General features: G+C 34.7%; 4 protein-coding genes across 4 annotated transcripts; 2 read left to right on the top strand and 2 right to left on the bottom strand.

Moving 5' to 3' along the window:
* Window positions 1–2,811: 2,811 nt before the first annotated feature.
* Window positions 2,812–4,668, top strand: LOTGIDRAFT_168324 (hypothetical protein; the record flags this gene model as incomplete). The annotated part of the gene is made up of 3 exons (XM_009066210.1): window positions 2,812–2,875; window positions 3,383–3,766; window positions 4,280–4,668. 3 exons carry the CDS (start codon window positions 2,812–2,814, stop codon window positions 4,666–4,668), a joined length of 837 nt encoding a protein of 278 aa, XP_009064458.1.
* Window positions 4,669–6,134: 1,466 nt separating this feature from the next.
* Window positions 6,135–10,623, bottom strand: LOTGIDRAFT_168323 (hypothetical protein; the record flags this gene model as incomplete). The annotated part of the gene is made up of 5 exons (XM_009066209.1): window positions 6,135–7,200; window positions 7,579–7,696; window positions 8,323–8,370; window positions 9,496–9,873; window positions 10,587–10,623. 5 exons carry the CDS (start codon window positions 10,621–10,623, stop codon window positions 6,135–6,137), a joined length of 1,647 nt encoding a protein of 548 aa, XP_009064457.1.
* A 1,910-nt stretch (window positions 10,624–12,533) lies between these two features.
* Window positions 12,534–15,935, top strand: LOTGIDRAFT_168322 (hypothetical protein; the record flags this gene model as incomplete). Its single annotated transcript, XM_009066208.1, has 7 exons — window positions 12,534–12,597; window positions 13,099–13,476; window positions 14,049–14,408; window positions 14,663–14,710; window positions 14,984–15,031; window positions 15,156–15,324; window positions 15,812–15,935. 7 exons carry the CDS (start codon window positions 12,534–12,536, stop codon window positions 15,933–15,935), a joined length of 1,191 nt encoding a protein of 396 aa, XP_009064456.1.
* Window positions 15,936–18,906: 2,971 nt separating this feature from the next.
* Window positions 18,907–21,732, bottom strand: LOTGIDRAFT_179569 (hypothetical protein; the record flags this gene model as incomplete). Its single annotated transcript, XM_009066207.1, has 2 exons — window positions 18,907–20,451; window positions 21,178–21,732. The coding sequence occupies 2 exons, from the start codon at window positions 21,730–21,732 to the stop codon at window positions 18,907–18,909; spliced, it is 2,100 nt and encodes a 699-aa protein (XP_009064455.1).
* Window positions 21,733–22,003: the final 271 nt, after the last annotated feature.

Genomic DNA, 22,003 nt, shown 5'->3' with positions numbered 1-22,003 from the left:
AAAGGACGGTTTGTGTTTATGTTTTAAATCACAATCATAATTGTTCAAGTATTCATCTGTACGTTAAGCTAGTTATAAACATACCTTTTGATGCAGGAATACAACCATAAGTATATTTTATATAATCGTAAAGATTCAAACTACCAATAGAGTAAAAACTGGCCTTACAGCTTGATTTAGACGAACATTCAGTCTTTATGAAGTTTATGAGTTTAGTCCCATGGTCCTTCGCTGTATATGTAGATGACTGTTTAGTTACACTACTGTTAATATATCTACAACAAGTTGTTATATTTTTACACTCATTATTCTCAGTGTGACATTCTGAATAGTTTTTATTCTTGTAATAACTGATATGAAAGTTGGGTACATCTGTTGTTATAACTTGTTCTTCTCCACAATCCAGAATATGTTCCTCACAGCCTCGAATAGTTGAATCATAGCAGTATTGTCTAACTTCCAACCCTGAATGAAACAAGAGATATAGCAATAAAAAGGTTACACAATAAGATAATAGAACTATGAGAAATAGGAATGGTTAAAATGGAAGCTAAAAATTTTAACGATTTAACGATTGTTAACAAAAAACCTTTACACCAAACTTCCGACCCGTATATAGTTAAAAAAAAAATATAGATATATAGAACAGTGAATATTTTTAAAGTAAAAATTTTGAATACAATACAATCATGACATGAGCAATTCCAGAAAACAAAAAAAATTTTAAATAAACGAAAATATTTACCTCCATTTGTATACAACATCAAGAAACTAGAAAGATATATCGTTACACTAAGAAATCTCATTTTAAAATCTCTTAAAACACTTTAAGAAGCTAAAACGGAACTTCATCATCTGATAAAACAAATATTGAGACGATTCACGACTCCATCCGTTTGTGTTTTGTCTGTCTCAACATTCAGTTGAACAAATACTGTTATTCACATTGAAATAATAGGTAATCTATTCATCTACACCTCGAATACCATCAAAATGTGAAATCCAAGTCTTCATTTCTGTTGAAATCCAAAATAAACAACATTTTATATAATCATAACCACATATACTATCAATAGAGAACTAATTTACATATACATTGAGTTAGTTCATTCCCTGTTTCTATCTGTACCACCAGATGAGGCAAAAACCAAAGCACAAACCGACTTATAGAAAATTCAAACAGATTCAAACAAGGTCTCCCAAAGAAATTTCCCAAGTAAATCCTAAATCGAACTACCTCTTTCAATTGCTTGTTATTTACTTCCTTGATCGAAAAATTTTCCACATAGTAAAGGCATTTTTATCGCTCTCTTTATTCAGTAGTACATGTGTCCTTATATTAAAGGAATACTACCTCTTGGATGACCAAAAATATGAGTCTATTTTCATCAGTGGACTTCCCTGTATAATCTGATAAAAACCGTAAAACCAAGTAATCATACGTAAAACTACAGTTGAGTATATATATATTCAATATTTATTACATAGTATATTGCAGTTATCGTCATATACAGGAGTTTTTTGTTTAGTTATGGCACTGTCCACTGATGAATTTATCGGGTGTCCAAAATTGTAGGTTGTATCTAAGCTGTTGGTAAACTGATCTCTTTCAAAACAGAAAGTTGTCGTTGTCCAACCTTGAAAATATGAGAGTCGTCGAATAGAACTTAATAATAATAACACGCCAAGTGGTCAATCGTCAATCTCTAACACACCAAGGTTTTCAATATTGTAGGTTTCAGTTGCCTTTAATGAAAATCCACTCCAACCAAGTGCAGACTTGTCTAAGATACACCGAGTGACTCATAGTATTTGACTAACGTTTCGAAAATCTTCAGGTGAAGGAAGATCAAAGAGTTTTTATGAGCTTTAACTTATGTGTAAATACACACATGGCCAGACACTCGTGGCTACACGTATTTAAGCATTTACATCACGCCTGTTGGCTTATTAGTGAACATAAATACGCCTCTGGGTTGAAATTGACTATCATATCAGAAGACATTGATTTGAAGGAAATTTTTACAGCCTAAAGAGTATTTTACTTCCCGAATGAGGTGTATTTATAAAACTGGCAATAAATCAGATTGTGTCCTTAATGTTTAAATAATGTCAGTTTTTACTGAAAACCTTCATTGTGTTAAACAGATATAGGCTAAGATCGTGATTTTCCATGTTTAGCCTATGTATACATTTCATACAATGCAGATAAGTAGGACGTAAAACTCCACTCATTTCATTATATTTTTACATTGCATGTACACTATATAGGCATTGAATGGTATTAAGATTGAAAAAAAACGAATTTAATGCACAATAAAACTTACAAGACACAAATATGTTATTATCTAAGGTGGCCTACATAAAACTTATGGATTGTTTAAAAACAAATATATCTTAGTCTAATATAAGACTTATGGTGGTTTGTTTAGGACATGTTTAATTTTTTTTAATTTCTAATTTGATTCTACTTATTTTTAATTTGTGTTTGCTGAATTATCGTTTAATTCTACTGAATTAAAAACTAAGAAAAATAAAATGATAATTCAGCAAACAAAAATGAGAATTAAATCATAAAAAAAAATAAACATGTCCTAAACGAGCCACCGTAAAGACTAGCACACCTTTTCTTAAATATTTTTCAAAGGAATCATTATGTTTTAATTTCGATTATTGTGGATTGATTCGATAGGATCTGTCAGTAAATTCTTAATCACATCGAAATGAAAATGAAAAAAAGGGCGATGGATTGAACAGAGTGTTAAAACTGAGAATATATCAATGAATAAAGATCAGAATTTATTACTAAAGATGGATTTAAAAATGAAACTCAAAACGTTATCTTTATCCTGTATTTTTATAGTCGTCGATACAGGTAAATTATTTCTGTAATCTGTTACCGAATTTTCTAGCGTCGACAAGGCGCTGAAAAGCAACGGCGAAGGCCACAGACACCATGTACCTCTTACTAGCGTTGCAAGAGAGTGGAAAATGACAAGTGACAATTTATACATTTAGGCAATTTGCACATCGATTTTTATTTTCGATTATACATTTGAGGGGAGGGGAAAGGGGGAGGGGAGAGGGGGATGGGGAGGAGGAGGGTGAGGCGGGATACAATGTAACTTTGTTTGTCCAAATGGGCTGATATTAGACAGGTTACTGCCACTTTGGTGTTAATTAAAGAGTTTATCATTATCATTATTATTTCCTACCAAGTTCTTAGATAACAATTGTTATGCTCGATGAAGAGTAGATTTTAACATTTATTAGCACACAACAATCGTTAAACTTTAAGGTTCCATTTTAACCATTCCTATTTCTCATAGTTCTATATCTTATTGTGTAAACTTTTTATTGCTATATCTCTTGTTTCATTCAGGGTCGGAATTTAGACAATACTGCTATGATTCGACAAGGCTAGGCTGTGAGGAACATATTCTGGATTGTGGAGAAGGACAAGTTACAACAACAGATATACCCAACTTTCAAGTCAGTTATTATAAGAATAAAAACTATCCAGAATGTCAAACAGAGAAAGATGGGTGTAAAAATAAAACAACTTGTTGTAGATATATTAACAGTAGTGTAACTATACGGGCAACCAGACTTACAGCGAACGATAGGACTAAACTCATAAACTTCATAAAGACTGAATGTTCTTATAAATCAAGCTGTATAGTCAGTCAGTATTACAATAATAGTGGTGGTTCGAATCTATTTGATTATGTTACGTATAAGTATGGTTGTATTTCTGCATCAACAGGTTTGTATAATATTTCAATCTGACAAAGTAAATTTAGAAGTTGCAAAGTGATACAGTGTCAGATTGCCTTACTATAGCGTGACTTACCTGATATTAATATATTATCAGTGTATGTGATTAATTAACTATTGTTAACATGTTCCGGCAGAAACAGAATGATGGATAAGATTCTGTAGGTGACATTAACTAGGGCATAATTATCATCTCACAAGCAGATTGTGAATTGTGCTTGACACTGTAGAATGAGAGTAGAATGGTGTCCCTGTTGACCAATATTATTATGTTTGACCAACGGTCAAGACTATTCTTTCATTAAGCTTTATTTTGAATTTTTTATCATCTTCATAATGGTCAAGGTATTTCATGCATAATTATTTTTGACAGTCTTTCTGCTGAGGGCTCAGATTGACTGTATTCGCTGGCAAACCATTCAATTAAATTCCTGCATTCACAAATGTCCGTGATACAAGAAAATAGTTAATTGCAGTCAAGGTAACACCTTTTTATCAACAGATAATATTACCGTGGACTTCATGGTAAATGGATCAACAAATTTTATCGGAAACAATTTTCCAAATATATACTATCTGGATTATACCGGAAATGGAATGAAAGAAGACAGTTACTTACTCAACAGAGAATGTATTGTGACAACCACGAAGAATGATATAATTTTAATAATAAAGAAATTGAATCTCAAGGCTGGTGACTGTTGTCGATTTCACATTTCTGGACACAAAGTTTCAGAATATTGCTCACAGAATGGTTCGTTTATTCCACCCAAGGGAAAGAATGTTGCCAAAAACACAGCTACCATTAGACTTGAAAATGTGGTAAATAAAGATGGTGGTAAATTCTCAATCTTAATAACAGCTGCAGGTCAGGTTCATTCATATATTTGACGTACTGATTGGATGACAATAGTAGCGTATTCAGGTGGCAGCCTAATGGGTTATACCCCCCACCCCCAGGATCGTCAAAGGTCAACGGGTACTTCATGCATTGGGGCTTTTGGTCATCTCAAATTTGCACCCGCCCCCCCTCCCCCTCCGGCATTTTCAAGATACGCCATTGGGTGTCCATAGCGGAATTCTTACAACCACTACGCAAAAACTGGTTGGCACCTCCAGGCCCTAGACGTTACTTCGAATCATCTTAATTTGCTACACTTAAATACATAGTCATTTCATCAATTTCTCTCCTTTACGAACTAGTTACATATTGCTTTTCAGTTTCAATATACATATATTAATCATTATACAGGTAATGTAATTATAGACTGTAGAACAATTGAACACTTCAATAAACAAGGTAGGTTTGTTACTTTCTCCCATTTACTCTTCACCATGGTGTACAGTTTTAGAGCCTTAGAGTGCTGTACACCTCACTGGACTAATAAAATGTAATTCAAATTTTATATCCTATCTTATAGCTCCATATTATGTGAGATGTAATGAATCTTTACTATTTAGCATTCCCTCCTTTACAAACCAGTTCGTTATCTGCCGAAGAATCCCGTTATTAATTATATTGTAGGTCGCCTTATTTTTCAATTTAATATTATATATCATTTCAGAGCCAACTACCTGCCAATATCCGACACCAAAATCTAACTCTATTAGTAGTAAGTTTTTAACATCTTGAGCATTCATTTAGTGAACCGCTACACTTTACTACAGATAAATTTCTCACTGAGTAAATCATTTCATAATCTTAACACCTGAACCTTACTGTACAGTTATACTTTTTGGAAAAAAAAAACTTGGTATGTTTTCTTAGACAATTGAGAACTTGGTATGTTCGGGGTAGACAAATGAGAACTTGGTATGTTCGGGGTAGACAACTGAGAACTTCGTCTGTTCGGGGTAGACAACTGAAAACTTGGTATGTTTGTGGTAGACAACTGGTGTGTTAGAGTTAAAAAATTGTAAACTCAGTGTGTTGGAGCAGACAGTTGAAAACGTGCATGTTCGTAGTAGATAGCTGAAAACTTCCAGTGGATGCTGATATCGCAAACTAGGTAGTTGTTGTTAAACCCTGGTGTGGTCCTCCTATAAGTAGTGCGCGGCACCAGCGTGTGTGGTTACGAGCTGGCATAAGTATTGCAATATACTTGTAATGGGACATAACAACGATGACTGAATTTTATTTTCCAGAAGAAAACTACGAACTAAACAGACAACCAATGAGGTTCAACATTATTCCAGTCTAGATGGTTTGAGAAATAGTCTAGAAAATAATTATGCTGGAATAGAAACAGCATCACCGACTCGACCATAGGCTTGAATTTATCTTTAGTAATCTTCAGATCTTTCAAGATCTACAATCTTACACTATGGTTGCATTCAATACTACAGGTTAATGTGGTTTAGTTTTCAGTCGGTTGGATTGGTTTGAAAGTCTTAGCTCCCTTTGACACAGAGTTATCGTTATTGATTCCAATGTGATTGTATGTATCTGGTTCTGATTGAGCTCCCTTGGATACAGAGTTATCGTTCTTGACACTAATGTGATTGTAAGTATCTCTCATTGCTTCAGCTTCTTCGTACACAGAGTTGCCGTTCTTAATTCCAATGTGGTTGTAAGTATCTGGTTCTGAATTAGCTCCCTTGAACAGAGAGTTGTCGTTCGTAATTCCAATGTGATTGTAAGTATCCGAAGTCCTCAGTTCTTTCTTTTTCCTCTGATTCAAGATTCTTTCACCTCCTTGCTGGGCTTGGTCATAAGTATCGTCAATGACGTCTTCTTGTGGTCGATCGATTTCAGTATAGTTGTAATTGCTGCTGGGGTTTGAGTTACTTCCCTTTGGTAAAGAGTTCTCGTTCTTGAAATTACTGTTAATATGGTTATAATTGTCGTCTGGATCTTGTTCTTTGTTTTTTGGTGGCGCATCTTTTAACCCAATATGGTTATAGTTGTCAAGATTCACATTGTTATCGTTAGTTGGAATAAATTTGACCTTTTTCATATCAACTTTGGTGTATTGTGCAGTCGACGACCCCATTGCAGCATTCCGTTGCCCACCGTCTTTGGCAGCTGATGCTGATGGTGTATCTGGTGCCTTAATAATAGAATCATCAATGTATGTATAGTTTGCAGGTTCAGACTCCTCTTTTCTTTCGGGATTCGCTGTTGCATTTGGAACATTTCGTTTTCTGGCATCTTTACTTTCATTCATTTTCTCGAAATTGCGTTCAACAAACGAGAAATCCTGTCTTTTGAACTTTGAATTTTTCCTCTTCTCTTCTTTAGGATTTTTGTCCTTGGCATGACTGCCCTTTACCTGGTTAGCACCGGGGTTGTTTATTTTACTGTAGCCGACTTTGTCTAAATCAACATCAATATAGGTATAGTTTGAGTTTCCTTTAGAATCGTCGTCGACAGTAGAGTAGTAATTATTTTCATTAACTTTATCTTTTGGTCGACGTCTTCTCCTGAAAATTTTTTTTTTCAGAATTTACGCATCCAAAATCACCACAAAAACCACAATTTGTACATTTGTCATACAAGCGTCGCATTGCGCTTAAGCCGAACACGTTCATTATGCCAACGTTACGTTTCCACTGATATCAGTGCAATTCGTAATTCTATAACCATTATAATATAACGTGATTGAGTTTGAAAATAGAAGAAAACAAAACGTTATCAGGAAACTGCAACCTTATTGGTATATGGTCACTATACCTTCACGTTTCTATCCAAATATAGACAAATCTTACGTCAAATTTTCATCTTGAAAAGGACGAATTCGAGTTCTATTGACAATGCCAAATACCAAAAATGAGAAGTAGGTCAACTACGATTTTACAAACCTCCTATTGACGAGGACAACTATAATGATAACTATAACGACCAGGACGACCAAACCTCCGACAGTACCACCAATTATTCCAGCCAGATTGGTCTCAGATTCTTTCGTCTTTTTCTCTGCTATTTTCGGTGATGCAGCAGATAAAAAAACATTCATTCAAATAATTTCAAAGGATCTTAAAATAATTGCCACGGTTTTGCATATACAAGCCATCCTCAAGAAATTGAACATGCTGTTCCTACAAACCCTAAACTTTTTTCTCGAGTGATATAAAATAAAACATGTCTACAGCAAGAGACTCGTTACAGCTTACAGAGGAATAAAAAGTTCAGTAATATCCTAGTCCATGGTAGACTTAACCCTCAATAGAATTAAAATTTCTGACTTCTTTTCTTTTGAACTCTTGACTCTTCATATTTATGCTTCATGAAAAGATTTTGTTTCAAAAACAGGTTTTATCTTTAGATAATTATTGATACATCAGAAGAACGTTAATTTTTTATATTTTCAGCGGATACTGGCCAGTAGCAAATAGTGGGCGTGTCGAATGTTATGTACTTAGATTTGTTGTGAGCTTAAGATGGGGTTTATAATTATCTACTTTACATTTTGCTCTGCCCATCTTGAGAATTCCACTAGGACACACTCAGTTCCATGCTGTACAATAAGGTGATCCGTTTACATTTTATTTGCCCAGCAAGTTTTTTAAACTTCAGATAAGGAGTTGAGAAAGTGACCAACTTACCTTGTTTATTACCATATTCAATTGTTTTACAGTCTATAGTCACATTACCTGTATAATAATAAATATATTAAAACTGATCCAGCAACATGATTGTAACTATATATTCCGTAAAAAGGTGATAACCTGTTTGTGTAGGACAAAGGAGTTGAGGCGATGGAGTGGTAGGGGTAAGTCGGTTGTAGCCGTAACAATTCATATGTTTTCCGGCAGCATTTTAGAAATATCGGGAAAAGCATTTGAAAAAATTGAACTCTACCTGCAGCGCTAATAAGTATTAAAAAAACTATCGCCATCTTTATTTGTGACGTTTTCAAGTCTTATAGCAGCTGTGTTTCTACCAATATATTTGGCCTTGGGTGGAATAAACGATCCATTCTGTTTGCAATAATCCGAAACATTGTGTCCAGAAATGTGAAATCGACAACAGTCATCAGCCTGTAGATTCAATTTCTTAATCGTTAAATTTAGGTTCGTCTTTGTTGTTATCACATTACACTCTGTGTTGAGTATTACGGCATTATCATCATTCGGACCATTTCCAATATAGTCCAGATAATATAGAGTTGGAAATCTGTTTCCGGTAAATTGAGTTGATCCATTAACCAGGAAGTCGACAATCTTATCTGTTAATAAAACAAAGTGAAAGCATATGAAAAGAGTTTTGCCGATATTGTAATAGATATTGGTCCCGTAATTATTCTAGCTCTAACTCTGACAATTGGCGATCTGTTTGCTTGTACGATAAGTTCGTATGTTGGTAAAATAGAAAACAATGGCGGCACTGATGTAAAAAATGTATAGTCGCTTAGCTTGGATCACGTTAACACCACCAAGAAAATGTTGTCTATCTTTCTGATCCACTCTAAAAAATTACACGATTGTAACTTTTTTTTTTAACCAAATACGAAAATAAGATATAAGGTCACACCATTGAGGCATGCTGACCCTTTCCGTATACTTCACATATACTGGCATTGGCATAGCTCAGTCGGTATCGAATTGCATTATGGTCTGATAGGCGCGATAAGGAAATTTTTTGTGTCTGTGCCAGCGCTTCCAAGAGTCGACTCTCTAATACTTATAACTAGATACTTTGTCAACAAGGCACCTCTATTGAAATGATACGATACACATGTCATAATGTATGTCAACAATCAATAAATATTAACATACCTCTTGTTACCAGAACACAACCATAAGTATATTTTATATAATCGTAAAGATTCAAACTACCAATAGAGTAAAAACTGGTCTTACAGCTTGATTTAAAAGAACATTCAGTTTTTATAAAGTTTATGAGTTTAGTCCCATCGTTTGCTGTAAGTCTGGTTGCCCGTATAGTTACACTACTGTTAATATATCTACAACAAGTTGGTTTATTTTTACACTCATCTTTCTCTGTTTGACATTCTGGGTAGTTTTTATTCTTATAATAACTGACATGAAAGTTGGGTATATCTATTGATATGACTTGTTCTTCTTCACAATCCAGAATATGTTCCTCACAGCCTCGAATTGTTGAATCATAGCAGTATTGTCTAACTTCCCACCCTATAGATAAAAAAAATATATAGAACAATGAGTATAATTTTACAATGAGTAAAATTTCGAATACATTACTATGAATTGATCAATTCCATATTAAAGGAATACTACTTCCGACTCTATAGATAATAAAAAATACAACAATGAAATATTAAATGTACAATACAATCATGACGTGATCTATTCCAGAAAACAAGTAAAAATTTAAATAAACGAAAATATTTACCTCCATTTGTATACAATATCAAGAGACAAGAAAGATATATCGTTACGCTAAGAAATCTCATTTTAAAATCTCTTAAAACACTTTAAGAAGCTAAAACGGAACTTCATCATCTGATAAAACAAATATTGAGACGATTAACGACTCCATCCGTTTGTGTTTTGTCTGTCTCAACATTCAGTTAAACAAATACTGTTATTCACATTGAAATAATAGGTAATCTATTCATCTACACCTCGAATACCATCAAAATGTGAAATCCAAGTCTTCATTTCTGTTGAAATCCAAAAGAAACAACATTGTATGTAATAATAATTACGTATACGACCAATTTACATATACAGTTTGAGTTTGTTCATTCCCTGTTTCTATCTGTACCACCAGATGAAGCAAAAACCAAAGCACAAACCGACTTTGGATTCAAACAAGGTCTCCCAAAGAAATTTCCCAAGTAAATCCTAAATCGAACTAGCTCTTTCAATTGCTTGTTATTTACTTCCTTGATCAAAAAATTGTCCACATTGTAAAGGCATTTTTGTCACTGTTTATTTAGTAGTAAACGCGTCCTTATATTAAAGGATTACTACCTCTTGGATGACCAAAAAGATTTCTAAACTTGGACAAAATGAGTCAGTCATTTCCTATACAATCTGCATGATAAAGCCGTAAAATCAAGTAATCATCTGTAAAACTAGAGTTAATTATTGATAACCGCTTCATATGTTTAATTGTTTTTAAATTTAAGAATAATTTACGAACTCGCTTTAATGCTCATAGGTCAGACATCAAATTAAAGAAAGACAAGCCTGTTTCTAATCATTTCAACCTCGACGACCATTCAATAGACGATCTCACCCTAATCCCAATTGAGCGTATAGAAATTGACTTGCCCGAAGATGAAACTACCAAATTCCGTCAATCTAGGGAGGCCCATTGGATTGAGACATTGAATACAGCAAGACCTATAGGACTAAATATTCATCATAATGTAGGCATAGCACCCTTTGTTGTCCCGTTTAATACAACCAGCAATCGAGCAAGCAAGATAGTTCATGCCCACTATAAGAGCCTTCAAGAGAAATTCTCCCATGTCTATAAGCAGAAAATGATAGTTGCATATTCAAAAAATAAGAACTTAAATGATGATATTGTTCATAGTAAACTAAAAACAATCAGTACATAACATATACTATACTTCTTTTTTCTAATTTCAGGTCAGAATAAGAACAGAAGAAAACCCAATATCAAGACCCTTAATCCTAATTTCTAAATAAAGTGTCTGCTCCACCCCGGGCCTGTACATTTAGGAGAATCAAACCCTCCCTTCCCCGAAATCTAACATACCAAGTTTTCAATCGTCTAACTCTAACACACCAAGTTTTCAATCGTCTACCTCTAACACATCAAGTTTTCAATATTGTAGGATTCAGTTGCCTGTAATGAAAATCCACGCCCAACCAAGTGCACACTTGTCTAAGATAAACCGAGTGGCTCATAGTATTTGACTAAAGTTTAGAAAATCTTCAGGTGAAAGAAGATCAAAGAGTTTTTATGAACTTTAACTTATGTGTAAATACACACATGGCCAGACACTCGTGGCTACACGTATTGAAGCATTTACATCACGCCTGTTGGCTTATTAGTGAACATAAATACGCCTCTGGTTGAAATTGACTATCATATCAGAAGACATCTGAAGGAAATTTTTACAGCCTAAAGAGTATTTTTCTTTCCGAATGAGGTGTATTTATAAAACTAGCAATAAAACAGATTGTGTCCTTAATGTTTTATCAATGTCCATTTCTACTGAAAACCTGCATTGTGTTAAACAGATATAGACTAAGATCGTGATTTTCCATGTATAGCCTATGTATACATTTCATACAATGCAGAAAAGTAGGACGTAAAACTCCGTTCATTTCATTGTATTTTTACATTGCATGTACACTATATAGGCATTGAATGGTATTGTTTAAAAAAATATATCTTGCATAAAGACTAATGGTGGTTTGTTTAGGACATTTTTATAATTTATTTGATTCTACTTAGTTTACATTATCATGTAATTCTACTAAATTAAAAACTAAGTAGAATTATTTGGTACTTCAGCAAGAAAAATAGAAAATAGTATACAAAAATGATAATTCAGCAAACAAAAATGAGAATTAAATCATAAATAACAAAAAATAAACATGTCCTAAACGAGCCACCGTAAAGACTAGCACACCTTTTCTTAAATATTTTTCAAAGGAATCATTATGTTTTAATTTCGATTATTGTGGATTGATTCGATAGAATCTGTCAGTAAATTCTTAATCACATCGAAATGAAAATGAAAATATTGGCGATGAATATATAAAAATGTTAAAGAAATATGGTGATGGACAGAACAGAGTGTTTGAACTGAGAATCAATGAATAAAGATCAGAATTAACTACTAAAGATGGATTTAAAAATGAAACTCGTAACGTTATATATATCCAGTCTTTTTATAGTCGTCAATACAGGTAAATTATTTCTTATTATTTTCGACAAGGCGCTAAAAGCAACGCGGAGGTCACAGACATTGAAAAGGTTATACGCCATGTACCTCTTACTAGCGTTGCAAGAGAGTGAACATGACAATTTATACATTTAAGCAATTTGCACATCGATTTTTATTTTCGATTATACATTTGAGGGGAGGGGAAAGGGGGAGGGGAGAGGGGGATGGGGAGGAGGAGGGGGGGGGGGGGGGGCGATACAATGTAACTTTGTTTGTCCAAATGGGCTGATATTAGACAGGTTACTGCCACTTTGGTGTTAATTAAAGAGTTTATCATTATCATTATTATTTCCTACCAAGTTCTTAGATAACAATTGTTATGCTCGATGAAGAGTAGATTTTAACATTTATTAGCACACAACAATCGTTAAACTTTAAGGTTCCATTTTAACCATTCCTATTTCTCATAGTTCTATATCTTATTGTGTAAACTTTTTATTGCTATATCTCTTGTTTCATTCAGGGTCGGAATTTAGACAATACTGCTATGATTCAACTATTCGAGGCTGTGAGGAACATATTCTGGATTGTGGAGAAGGACAAGTTATAACAACAGATATACCCAACTTTCAAGTCAGTTATTATAAGAATAAAAACTATCCAGAATGTCAAACAGAGAAAGATGAGTGTAAAAATAAAACAACTTGTTGTAGATATATTAACAGTAGTGTAACTATACGGGCAACCAGATTTACAGCGAACGATGGGACTAAACTCATAAACTTTATAAAAACTGAATGTTCTTTTAAATCAAGCTGTAAGATCAGTTTTTACTCTATTGGTAGTTTGAATCTTTACGATTATATAAAATATACTTATGGTTGTGTTCTGGTAACAAGAGGTATGTTAATATTTATTGATTGTTGACATACATTATGACATGTGTATCGTATCATTTCAATAGAGGTGCCTTGTTGACAAAGTATCTAGTTATAAGTATTAGAGAGTCGACTCTTGGAAGCGCAACCAGATTTACAGCGAACGATGGGACAAAACTCTTAAACTTCATAAAGACTGAATGTTCGTTTAAATCAAGCTGTAAAATCAGTTTTTACTCTATTGGTAGTTCAAATCTTTTTGATTTTACAACGTATTATTATGGTTGTGTTTCTCAAGCGACAAAAGGTAAGTTTTGTTTACCAGTGTAAGGACAACTGGAAGGTGGGTGCACCAGTCATCTTCAATCACCATTATTTGAGTTCAATTTCAGGGATTGTAAAGATGTTTCTAATTTTTTTGTGGGGGAGACTGATCGCATCAATTTGCACCCTACTAGTTTCCAACCAGGCGTCTGTAGTTCCCGCGAATGCACTAAATATAAGTGTTTTATCAGGTCCCTTTAACTTTTTTAGGCAGAATAAAGATTAGATTAGATTTTTTCTTCTTTTATTTGACGACGATATTTTATTTTAGCTGTCGACTTCTTGGTTAATGGATCAACTGAATTTACTGGTAACAGATTTCCAACTCTATATTATCTGGATTATACCGCAAATGGTTTGAAAGGTGATAATGAAATGAAACTCAACAGAGAATGTAGTGTGACAACAACGGAGAATGATTTAACTTTAACGATTAAGAAATTGAATCTTCAGGCTGGTGACTGTTGTCGATTTCACATTTCTGGATACAATGTTTCGGAATATTGCTCACAGAATGGTTCGTTTATTCCACCCAAGGCTAAATATATTAGTAGAAACACAGCTGCTATAAAACTTGAGAATGTTGCAAATAAAGATGGCGATAATTTCTCAATTTTAATAAGAGGTGCAGGTAAGATGGCTTTTCCAGTTTTTGTACATATGATTCGAAAGACGTATGATCAGTCGACAGCAGGAATGGAATATTTGAAACTTCTTCTAGTATGTAATATAACCCAACAAGATACCAGTGCTTCATATCGATTGTCGCCTCGAATTCCGGTTCCACATTCTGAATTTTCTACCCTAGGACGGTCTCTTCATTTATATTTACTGTATTTTATAGTTCCATGTTCAATCATTTTCCATATATTTATCATTATACAGGTAATGTAACTATAGACTGTAGAACAATTGAACACCTCAATAAACAAGGTAGGTTTGTCAATTTCTTCTATTTACTCCTCACCATGATGTGAAGTTTTATAGTCGAAACTGTGATATAAACATGTAAATTTAGCGTTATGTTATTTTAAATAGCACATTATTGTGCTAAATGCAATTATGGTGTTCAGCATCTCAGATTGATTGTGAGTTGAATTCTTACAATGGACAATTTAGACAATTACAAACCACCTTTCACTAACACGTAATATTTTATTTCAGCTTTCCCCCTACTTTTTTATTTAATACTTTGTATCCTTTCAGAGCCAGCTACCTGCCAATATCCGACACCACAGTCTAACTCTATTAGTAGTAAGTTTTTAAGATCTCGTTCAGGATTCTTACACTATCTATGTTAATCTGGAAAGGGAAAAAATATCAGACGAGGTCAGGTTAAGATAAGAAACATTTTTGTTAAATAGCTCTTGTTTTTCAGAAAGTTCTACGTCTCCAACTATTTGCAAAGAAAGTATTAGAGCGTCTTCCATGGAGAAAAGGGAAACGAAGTATTCTGACAGAGATCTGGCATCAATTATTGGTGGAACTGTCGGAGTTTTGGTTTTCCTGAATATAATATTTATCATCATTGTTGTAGTTATCGTCAGGTTTGTACCTTTCTAATTAGAGTTGATAATTTATGAGTGGTATTCGAAGGACTAATAGTATGATTAATAGTATTTGAAACTATGTTTATTCCAATCTAATATATAATAATTATACATCTAGACACCACTAGGACGCTAAAAAGCCCCGAATTAACCGAGTAGGCTCCGGTCAGTTCTGTGCTCACTAGTCACTAATCCAGAGTCACTCAACGAGAACCAGTTGATACCTTGTCACAACCATGTTCCTTTAGTAACGGTACGAGGATTATTCACATCTGACGGATCATTATCATCGTACCGTTGCTAAAGGAACATATCTCAACTATATCTTTTGTCATCATAACATAGATTCGGGGCTGGTTAAACCCTGGCTGGGTCCTCCTTTTAAGTAGTCCACGGCACCAGCGTGTGTGGTTACGAGCTGGCGTAAGTATTGCACCTTACTTGTAATGGGACAGAACCACGATGAATGAATTTTATTTTACAGAAGAAAACTACGAACTAAACAGACAACCAATGAGATTCAACATTATTCCAGTCTGGATGGTTTGAGAAATAGTCTAGAAAATAATTATGCTGGAATGGAAACAGCATCACCGACTCGACCATAGACTTGAATTTATCTTTAGTAATCTTCAGATCTTTAGGGGTAGTGAATTGTTATTCTAGCCTTTGAGATGCACCCACAGTGATAAATGGAAATAGCTATACATAGCTTTTAGCACAGACGAATCCAAGAAGCATTAGAAATTCAGAGACGTTTCCCAGAGATAAGCCGACATAATGGATAATATATTTCAAAAATTTTGCTAGACTAACAACCCCCACAGACCCACCTCTCCTTCCTCCCACCCCTTCAACCACTTCAAATTTTCTCAGTCTCCCCATCATTCCCACTCTTTGATCTTCTAGATTAACACTTACTTAGTTTATTAGCTTATGTTCTCCCATCAAGACTTTCCACTTTGGTTTAATTAGCTTATGTTCTTTCACCATGACTTCTCGTTGTTGCTGTTATTATTATGTATGGATTAACTCTGCCAATCTCTATCATTCTTCACCCTGTTAATCCGTATGATTCATATATTCTGTTATATTTTATTCTCTGAATATTTCATCTGATGACGACGCGTGTAATTTGTGTTGAAACGTTATATGTTTAATATGTTATTAAAGAAGTGTGTTTATTCAATAATATTGTCTTGTGTTTGTTATATATCAGTATCTGCCATTTTATATGATTCCTTAATTTAATTTTGATCTACTTCTATCGGAAGTGTAGGACTTAAAATGGCTTATATTCATAATTTCGTATCATTTGATTTCATTGGAAACCAAGGCCTTATAATTTTCAGTGTGACATTGGTGAAATGCTACTTCTATAAGTTTTTAAACAACATCGGCTGTCGAAAATGTGCATTATTGAAAATATGTGATTTTGATATAGAGTCTTTACTTTTACTTCTCATTAATTCAATAAAAAAAATGAAATATTAAAATAATACATAAATATTCAATAAAATAAAATAATTTCACTGTTAAAATAGTGCTCAATACATCACTTGAACACATCACGGATGTACCATTTTAAGAGGTTAATTTAAGTTTTGAATATATGTAAATAGTCTCCAGAAGTACTAGTAATGTAGGAAAATTGCATAATTCCTTTAAAAATACTTCAAACTAGGAATTTTACTCACTATTTTTATATATTATGTCTTTTCTATATATCACAGAGTATATTAACTTGACGATTCGTCATTTTAACATTCAACCGCAGATAATTCTCGACTCACATGGACTCAAATACTACGCAAAAATTGGAAAGCAGAAATTGGGAAGTGCTAAGTAAAATTATAGAATCAATATACTAAATTGTGGTGAATCTGATTAGATGATAACGCTCTGTCTTGCAGACGATGAAACAATGGGCAACTGTTTTGATATTATAAATCCTGTCGGCAACGCAATAACCTTGTCGTGAAAGTGCTGGCAAACATGAGATTTTACTCAAGATTCGCATCGGTGACGAAGACTGTTCGGGTTTCGGCTGAATAATGAGTAGCCTACTCAAGACTACAAAGAGAATATACAGTAATGTAGTTCGTCACATTGAAAGTTTTCTCAATAACTTCCAATATAAGGTTAAATTCAAAACGTTTAAAATAGTAACAACACAAACATTTTTTTTGTATTATTTATGTATTTTTCAATAATAAATTATTCCCACAGTTTCCCAAATATGAACAAACAATAACAAAATAGTCCTGGACCTTGACAAAATTGAGTTGCCTCCCTTTACTTTAGAAATAACACTGCAGAGAGTTGATAGCCTGGCAAAGTTACTATTGCTCATCCGGGTTCAAAACGGTCAAGTTTAATTTTAGGTAAGTTGAATATCACAATGAAAGTATAGTCTGTATTTTTTAACTACTTTTTTACCCGTATCTAAAATGAACTGTTCGTGTTTAGATTTTGCATTGGACAAGAAAAATATCATTGCTGTACTATACCAAATGATAACCAACAATACTGAGGTGATAAAGGTTTCCGGAAATTCCGGGATTTACAGATACAGATATGTAGCCTACATGTACATCTACAGCCTACGGTGTGCGCAATTTTTAAGGAAAGGGATGCAACTCTGCATGACACGAAATGACCCAACAATGATATAATATAATAGCCTACATATCTATCATCTTCACAATGTCAAGCCATTACGAACTTCGTCTTATACCTCGCCTGCAATAACCACCTTTCTTGTATCACAGAAAGCAACGATTTGATTGGATTGGATTGCACGTCAGGGAATACAGCCAACCAGAGCTCTCGACATAAAGACTGTAAACACTTGGCTTAATGTTTGGTGGTTTTCGCAATTCACAATCCAACCAAATCGCTGCATTTACAAACTTACAGGTATAAGACTGGACATTGTTAAGATGATTATTGTATATGTATATAATTTGAGAACAATATTTGGTAAAAAGCGCCACAAGTATACAAACTGATAAATCACCCGCTTAAACAATGACGAAAATGTAAATATGAAATGAAGAATGACATTAATGTAAACCCGCACAAATAAATTTACCAAAACTGTTTAGCTATGAACTTTGAGGTTGTAGAATGACCTCGAAGACAGAATTACCAAATATTCAAATCTACATAAGCCAACACATGCGGTGACTATTCTAGAATCAACATGAATTGTCTACTTTATTTTTTAGGAGGAATAAAGATAAAAGAATGCGGACATTCCAGATTTATATTCGTTCAGCTTTTTAACAAAACATGGACTGCTCATGTCTGTAGTTCCTGAGTGAGCGCTAATATCTTTGTTGTCTATTATCACTAGAAAAATACAGTCTATTTCAAAGGTTTTCAACCTTTTTCTTTCTATTGCCCCTTTCAGGTTCCTTGATCAATTGCATAACCCCCCCCCCCCCCCGGCCCCCCCTACTATACCCCCCTATAAATCTTCACTATTTTGTGATTTTCTCTTAGGTTTTCCCTGTAAAAGCGCCTCATTGTACTCCCAAAATTTTCAAAATTACCCTTAGGTTGAAAACCCCTACTCTATTTATTAACGTTTAATAAAAACTGTTCCGTCCTATCATACAAACTTTTTGTGGAATAAACAAAGTTAGACACGAACTGCATTCCACCGTAACTCTTAGATTTGGTATTATTGCACATTATCAGCTGACTTCTCTCTAGATTCGAGTCACAATATATTTCATGGTATACATGAGTCATTCCCGGGTCCACGGCTCGGAATATTGTTAAATTGCTTTCTAAATATTTCTGATAAAGGTCCACGTCCTCCTTGCCCCACCCCTCAATCGTCAGATCAAAACCTCCCACACTGACCATATCACTGCGATACATCGACGCAATCCCGAACCCAAACTGTCTCCAATATCCGGCGTCCTCCTCCACGACGTAGCTGTCAATGTGGCACTTTCCGTCTTCGCATGTACAATACGGCGTGTCGTTCAGACAAACCGTAACCGGATCGTATTGACTAAACACTATTGGAAAATATGCTTGCGAATTCTGAATTGTGTTCATTCGAATTCGCCTTAAAGAACCTTGTGTCATGATAATATCCACGTCCACAAAATATAATAAAGCACTATTATGACATCGAGATGCACCGAGTTCGATCCCTCTTCCACGTGAAAAGGGTCCACGTGCTTGAATTAGCTCCACTTTGTTCCCATATTTGGCTTGATAAGAGTGTATCACACGGATTATATCACTTTCAACATTTTCACGTTCACTATGGAATAACACCACGTGTAAAGTCACATTTTGGTCGGACTGGAGACCAACCAATTCAAAATTCCGCATAAATCTTTCGAATATTTTCAATCTGCCTGCAAGAGGCATAATAAAATGAATTTTCTCTGTGCGCTTGTTCACTGGTTTAGAAAACGACAACGTTTGAAAAAGTTTGACTATTTTAGAAGAGAAACTAATATTTTCTATAGAATTCTCGAGATTTTCTTCCATCAATAAAATTTCCGAAAAAGTCTGTTGGAATGAAAACCGTTGGGGTGCCGTTACGGCACGAGCTTTCGGTTTACGAGTCATTATTTTGAGATCCATGACGTAGTTGGAACCATACTGAGGGTCAATTTTTCTGTAACATTGAAGCATGTCTTTTATTTCCTTCGTGATTCCTGAAGTCTTTTTGTCCTTGTTTAAATCCAATAAAATTTGTTGTTTCATGTCAGTGAAGGCGGCCACCGCTGACTTTTCGATGCCATGTTGTGGATTATTATGGGATGGAGAGAATACAGAACGAGTTATATAATCCCACGATATGACTTCTGAAACGGAATAAGGTTTGTATTTTTCCCAACGAGATGAGACAGTGCTTTTATCATCACGTTTTGCAATCGCTGATTCTACCATATCAATTTCGTTATTCAAATTTATCATTTTTTGACGCAGGCGCATTACTTTAGTTGACATAAAATATGAATGAACTCGGAATAGATATACTGGTTCCTTCACCGGATGTAACGTCACAGCATTTTCCACTTCCGGTTTTTTAAGGGATTCCTTGTATGAGCCGTGATATTCCTGATAATTCTGATACAGAATGTCCCGCATCTGAAAGAGAATATATATATATATTTATAAGAAAACAACGTTTCAGATGAATACTTTGCAATGTGTTAGTGCACTATGATTGAAATCTTGCAATTCGTAAGGTAAGTATGAAGATGGATTAGCATTTGATCTTCAAAGATCAGATAAGTAAAAGGTAATGGCTAGATTTTAACTAAAATGATCTTTGTCAAAGCTTCGGGATTATTTCATTGAAATCCATTGTTTAACTAAGGGTAGGAAAGTGTTAAGGTGATAGTAGACGATGACGGTGTCTGATGTGGTGTACGATACAGTAGAAAATAGAACAAATGAACACACGAGGTACGGGTCCTGACACGATGCAGATATGATTCGTTTGTACTATTTTCTACTGTATCAATACTCCCACACCGTACAACACACCTTTAGTCCATAAGTCTACAATTTTCGTGTCGCCAAACTCCACAAAAAGGCCACCATTGGACGGCCCCTCCCTATCCCAATTGTTACGTCAAAGCATGAAATTCAATGAATTGTAAGTTAAAATGGGATCAAGGGTAGATAAGGCATACTTAACCACACGCAACACTTTCCTTGGTGTCATTATTTGTGTACCTACTAGTATTCGTTCGGCATTTATATCAAAGCTTGTACAAGTTAAAAATTGTCAGAACCTTCTGGCTGCACCTGCATTGTGTAAAACTGAGCTAATCAAAAAGTGTAATATAGAAATAGAAAGTACATTACCTCATACGACCAAGTACACTGAGTTCCTCCAAATTTCTGAACACACCGTCCGACCTCCACGTCTTCATGGGTAGTATAGAGATTGTTCAAACAGTAACCGATATGGGGAGCCATACGGCGCAACGTTTCACGACTGAATATAATCCCTGGTCCACCCATACAGAAATTATCTGCCTCCGTCATGGCTAACATCCCTAGCTCCTCTTTTTTCCCAATTCCTGTCTGGCCGATAAAATATGGCCGCGAACTGTTGATACGCCGAAGGAATTGTTCCAACTTATCTCCCTTGATGAAAACGTCATCATCAGCACGTACAAACCATTCGTAATCGTCAATGAAATGATCGTGCATGTATTTCAACATGAGGAACGATTTTTTCTGAGGAGGGTAGGAATCGTCCACTCCCTGAAGGGCGATAACTGGCACTCCATAATCAGACGTGGATCCTTCACTCGAGAAAAAGTTCACTCTGCCTTTGATAGTACTGTACCACGTGCGGAAAGCAGACAAGCCTCGAGAATCGATGAATTTCTTGGCTGTCATTATACCAACCATAACTAATGAGTCTTTTGACGTCTGGTTAGCAAGCACTTTAGACGCCATTTTCTTTTGAATGTATTCTGCCGGAAGTCCACATTCTGAATAATCATTAGGAATAAGCAGACGATATTTCAACCAATTTCCGATGACGATTCCAAGCACGACAACTCCGAATATAAAAACCGCACTGGACGCATCACTCATCCGTTTGGAAGAACGTTTCAGTAAAACAGGCGCTTTTTTAAAATGAGACATATCGTCTCGTCGACATTTTATATACATATTT

This window comes from Lottia gigantea (assembly GCF_000327385.1).
Source record: "Lottia gigantea unplaced genomic scaffold LOTGIsca_74, whole genome shotgun sequence".
Classification (NCBI taxonomy): domain Eukaryota; kingdom Metazoa; phylum Mollusca; class Gastropoda; family Lottiidae; genus Lottia; species Lottia gigantea.
Note: the sequence above shows the minus strand (reverse complement) of the source record. Positions and strands in the feature narration are given on the sequence as shown.